The following is a 5,986-nucleotide window of genomic DNA, read 5'->3' as shown; positions in this document are numbered from 1 at the left end:
ATGTGATACAACTAATTATCACTCCACTGCCACTTATTAGATGTTTTTTTGAATAAATGTTTTCTATGACTTATGGTGCAGAACAAGAGTACATAAAACAAGAGGTCAAATGCCTCTTGTCAACAGAAAATACTCATTATTTTAATAGTAAACATTTTAATCTCAAATTGTATATCACAACTGTAGTAGTCAGATGGCCTTCCTACAATTATAACCAGGTGTGCAGCAATTTCCATACCTCATGATCATTGCTAGTTCTTGCATTTTAGATTATTCGTAAGTAATGTAGATTTCCAGCATTTTATCATTAGAAATACTGTTGGTTCATGATGGAGCTCTTGAGCTGTGGGAGTGTTAATGTATGGTCTCAGTGATATAAAAGCTTATTCAAACATGACGAATATGTTGATACTGTTGCCCATGCAAGAGTACCTTTGTGCTTTAACTGAACAGATTCTTTGGTTTAAATGACCCTTTCTTTTCATGCACTGGCTGGTTCCTATTCTTTGTTTTTGTGTATTCAGTATTTGCAAATATAATAGTCTTAAATAAGTTAATGTGCCTTGGTGCTACTATTTCCTCATCTACTGCACGGGGACAGAAAATTCCACACAAACCAGTAATACATTTCAGTACATTGTTGATGACACTTTTACAGAATTTATATCTTAAAGATAATTAAAGTATTAATATTTATGATCTTACTTACAATTTATCTCATGCTACTAAAATGATTTGCTTTATGTAACAGTTTTAGGATAATACACCCTTCTTCAAATTGTGCATTATTTTCTTTCTTCGAAAATTCATCATCATCCCTCCCTCTCTCTCTCTCTAGGGAAAAGAAAAATACAGCAGCATAAGATAATCTTTCTTCCCAAATTTCCCTCCACAACTTAAAACTAATAATTCATACAACATATTAATTATTTCTTACTTTTGATATTTGTAGAATGTAATTTAAACTTCACTTGATAAAAACTGTATTTTCTGTCTTTTTAAACCATATGTAACAGTACGTTTGCAAACAATCAATTATTGACAAAATAATTTAATTGGCGGCAAAACACACACATAAAAGATTGTTGTAATTTGCAAATTTGTTTTATTAGTAATCCTGTCTTGCATATTACCATGTCTTCCACCTTTAAGTTCTCAGATTTTCAAATCATGTCCAATGCAGTCCCCAATAATCAGTCCTTCCTTCCCCCAACAATCAGTCCTTCCTTCCCATCCCGTTCCATAAGTCCCCATGACCTGCGGTTGTGAGTGACTTTCCTGAAACCTGCCCCTTTTCCTAGACCTCTCCAGGCTTTTTACTTCACCCTTATTCCTTCCCCTTCAACCCTTCTGCCTGAAGAAGGAGCCACTGGCTCCAAAAGCTTGCAAATTACAACAGTCTTTTACATCTGTGTTCTGCCACTGCTTGGTGAGTATATTTTTTATCTATCCAGTTAAATTGTTTAACATATTTGCAAAGGAATTTAGTTTATTTTTCAAAAGACATGTATTTTATTCCCTGCTGAAAGAAATTTTGTTGAACACAGGGTTCATGAGTACAGGTGACTCACTTCTTCCTGAAAATCTTGGAATGAAAGATCAAGTTCTTGCACTGAATTGGATAACACAAAACATTAAGGCATCTGGTGGTAATCCAGATGAAGTTACTATTGTTGGTCAAAGTTCAGGAGGATCTGCAGTACATTACCACTTGCTGTCACCATTATCAAAAGGTATAGCAGTAAAATCTGAGATTTGAGATTTGTTAAAATGAAATAGTATTACTGTAATTAGCTGTAAAGCTATAAGACATTGCCACCCAAGTATGTGAGAAGTGGTGATAAACACCAAAACATCAAACAAAAATCCAATAAACATGGGTCAGGAAATGAAAACATCCTGTCTGAAAACTGAACTCTAATTCACAGGAGAAGACAAATATGATGCCTGCTAATGACACTTTTCCATAGAGGTATTCAGTGTTATGTCCACCCATGGAAATGCATCCCTCTACCCTTTTCCATTACACATCCTTAATAATGTAAAATTATATGATTTTTACTCTGTTTAGCACTATCCCATTAGAGATTTTTTGCTGACCTTCCTCTGCAATATTTTTAAAAGCTAAAAAAAAACTCCATAACTTAAACATGAGGATGGCAAGCGAATATCAAAATCACTAATTTCTATCTGATACTGTATGAGATTGTGCTGAAAATATATTTAAAAAGAATTTTATCAGCTGCAGGAATGTCAGTTACCACTGTAATATAGTTATGATGCATTATGCATCATATGCTCTGCATTATTTGCTGTGTAATCTCTTAATGTCAAATGATTTTCAGATTTAAAGTCTTTGCCCCTTCACCATGTGTCAAAATTAGTAACAGAAAGTAATAACAAATCTTTTTATGTAAAAACTTCTTTTGTAACTCCCATTAATTAGCATAAACCTCTCCAGTATGCTTTTTTGTCTGCTGTTTACTTTTATACAGATGTGAAAGTGGAAGACATTTACAGAAAATTTCAAAAACAAATAAAGGCAGTAAATCCCACTGCAGTATGATAATGAGGGATGTAAAATCAAATGGAAGCCAAACATTTGTGTGTATGTGTGTATGTGTGTGTGTGTGTGTGTGTGTGTGTGTGTGTGTGTGTGTGTGTGTGTGTGTGTGTGTGTGTGTGCTTTCTTGATAAAGCTCACACATTAATAAAAATATTGAACATGGTGTGATGACTTAAAACCAATTTTAAATAAACTAATAAAATAAACTAATTTTAAATAAACATGGGTTAGTAGGATTCGGAGTAAAAATGAGCAGAAATGTAGAATGAAATAAACTCAGCACTCAGAACTGAAAACAGTAGAAAATGAGAATTCATTTAGAAACACAGTGGTACACTAGGTTAAATTTAAAAGTAGGACCCACTTCCACAGAAACAAAGGTTATACAGTTTTATATGAAAAGACCAATTATTTAGCAAAAATACCTGTGTAAAAAGAATCAGATCTGAAAAAAAGAAAACCAAAGATATTTTAATGTATAACTATTAAAATATGAGACTGGAGCTTCAAGAGAAGTATTATGCATGACAAAAAAGCTGAATTAAATAAAACTATTTTTAAATGTTTTCAATAAAACATGGAAAAATGCAAAGAGAACTGCATCATCTGCCAAAAGTTTGTGATTAGTATTAACATAATTAGCCAAGTCACAAATAAGCAGCATGGATACCTGGGGGTCCCAATGTGTTTTCCTGGGCCATACAGAAAGTTATTTACACCATTGAATAATAATCATTGGGATGCTCTTGTAAATAATTTGTTTAAGGCTGCAGTTGTCCCTCATATGAAATAATGTATAATGTATTTATTTGTCCAAGTCTCTCCATCCTAGATAACATGCTGTGCCCACCCTACCAAGAAATCCTTGGCATAGTCACACACTCTGTTTGGTAGCCCATTTGACTTTAATTTCATTAACAAGCATTGATGGGACACTGCTTTTTGTAAACCAAAGAATATTGCAGCCATCTGATTACTTTGAATCATGGCTTATGTGAGTAAAAATGCCTGCTGATTGACATGGACAATGTCACTCTGTTTGAGATACATCATTATGATGTAGCTCAGAATATGTTACAGTTCTACAACGGATATCAAAGATAATGAAAATTAGTTCTGCGGATGACTTCTGGTACACTCAGGTAGACAGATGTGACCTGTGTTTTCCTCCAATTATTGTCCATGTTCCTCTGTTCTAGGGATCTGCAGTATATTATGGTTAAAAGCAATATAGTTTTACACACTGTCACATCTGTTAATATCTATACAACCATTCTTAACAGTAGGGCAAGATTTAAGCTTGGACAGTATTCCTACATCTTCCTTTGGGAAGTAACATTTGGAAACAATTAACATCACTATGCTTTTTCTTTGCTTTCCTCAATTTCAGTTCCTGTGTCATCCATGAGTGTCTCAATTGAAACTTGTACTCTGCTGATAACCTTTACAAATTATCAGAATTTCTTTATGTTTTGTAATAGGCTCTTTGTTAAGGCTGTAGAATGATTGTCATGCATGTTGTTTTGACAGAAATGTGTTTCATTCATAATTTCTCTACCTATAGCCTTGTCCTTTTATGCCAAATTACTGTACTGCATCACTGTTTTTTTACAGAGGACAGATGCCAGGGAGAGTCCCTTCCATCATAAATTTTTGCACTAGGTACATATATATCCAGTGCGTGGACAGCTACTTTCTTAAACCTGAGCCACAGGTCCTCTAAATGCTCATGCACACAGTTAAAAGTTTCTAGCTTTTCCTTAAGACATAACAAGTCCTATAAAACTAGTATATCTTTCTGTTCTGTTTGTATTTTCTCATAGTTTTAAAGTTCTGTAGTTTAAAATCTCACTGAAGAAATTTTGAATTAGGAAATCTTCATCTTTCTGTTACTGTGTAATATTTTTCATTTCTTATAAGCAACAGGAATATGAGTTTTTTAAATCACTGGGCTCTGTATTTTAGTCACCACAAATAATCATGTTTCTCTCATGCCTACTGTCCAGCTACCCACGGTGTTATGTAAACCGAATATTGTGAATGAATACCAACATTTTAATTAATGCTTGCAGTAACAAATTACTGTGACAGGAATTAACAAAGACAATCATTAGTTTTACATGCAGCAAAGGTCTACAGTTGACATAACATTCATATTTTCTTCTTTCTTTATGCTGAATAAGCAATTTTTGTATATTCACAGGTCTTTTCAAGTGAGCTACAGCACAGAGTGGATGTGCACTTATTGCATGGGCATTTACTACAAATGCTACTGATAGAACATTCCATTATGCTTCATACTTGGGATTTATTGGAGAGACCACTTCAGAACTTATGGAGTTTTTGATGCAAAGGAATTTGTGAAAGCAAGGGGGCCAGCTCTGGATCTAACAGTAATGATTCCAGATTTGTCAAATGTTGGGAGTTTTAATAGGCACAAGTCAACATACTTATTATACTAACCTGAACCACCTACACTATATTTAATTAGCAAAGGATTCAAATAACCTTGTTTAAGAGTGGTCTGAATTAGCACAGTCTGTCTTTATTTTCCATTATTTTCTATGTGTATGTTCATCCAGACTCTGTTAAAAAGATGGACAGAGAGAGAGGGAGGGAGAGAGAGAGAGAGAGAGAGAGAGAGAGAGAGAGAGAGAGAGAGAGAGAGAGAGAGAGGGAGAGAGAGAGAGAGAGAGAGGGATTCTCTATTTTGTGAGAAAGTATGGTCCAAAACGTACTGAATCAGATGACAAAGAATAATCTCTAAAAGCTCTTCAGCCAACATGATGACAAGATAATTTATTAAAGAATATTATCTTATTTAATAGGAGAACCAATTAATGATTCACATTACCTTATTTTTAAAACTGAAAGTTACATTAGAAATGTCACTATTACTCATTTTACATAAGGTGATTCAATCACACCCTTGAGATGTTAATTCATTCATGATTGATCCTCTGACTAGCTTCTGATGTGATAACATTGGCTTATACAGTACTTCCACTTAACCTCTTCCACACTGTCTTGTAATAGTTGGGAATACTGTATAACATATATACTTTCTGGATTCCCAGAAATTGTTCAGTTACAAAACAAAACAGATAAATCTTTAGGTTTAGTTTCTACAGCTTAATAAAGGTTTGGTATTCATGGGGAAGTGTCATGGAATGAAAGATTGAAAAATTACTTACAAATGAAATTATAACGATGTGGAGATCATTACAGTTCTCACAACCAGACTCTAAATTTTTCTTCTGATTCTGGAAACTCAAATATTTCATTGTGAATGAAACTAAAACTAGGTCACAACATATATTTGAGGTGGAGATTCTATTTTTACAAATTTTAGTTACCTCTTGGTACTAATAATGATAAATTTTTTGTAGGTGAAGACATTACAACCCAGAAAGAGAAATA

General features: G+C 33.7%; 1 protein-coding gene across 1 annotated transcript; it reads left to right on the top strand.

Moving 5' to 3' along the window:
• Positions 1-1,552: 1,552 nt before the first annotated feature.
• LOC126335852 (acetylcholinesterase-like) lies at positions 1,553-4,913 on the top strand. The gene is made up of 4 exons (XM_049999323.1): positions 1,553-1,733; positions 2,346-2,413; positions 2,521-2,616; positions 4,770-4,913. The coding sequence occupies exons 1-4, from the start codon at positions 1,553-1,555 to the stop codon at positions 4,911-4,913; spliced, it is 489 nt and encodes a 162-aa protein (XP_049855280.1).
• Positions 4,914-5,986: the final 1,073 nt, after the last annotated feature.

The sequence above is a fragment of the Schistocerca gregaria genome, chromosome 2 (genome assembly GCF_023897955.1).
Source record: "Schistocerca gregaria isolate iqSchGreg1 chromosome 2, iqSchGreg1.2, whole genome shotgun sequence".
In the NCBI taxonomy this organism is placed as follows: Eukaryota; Metazoa; Arthropoda; class Insecta; order Orthoptera; family Acrididae; genus Schistocerca; species Schistocerca gregaria.
This window is presented reverse-complemented; position numbering and strand designations above follow the sequence as displayed.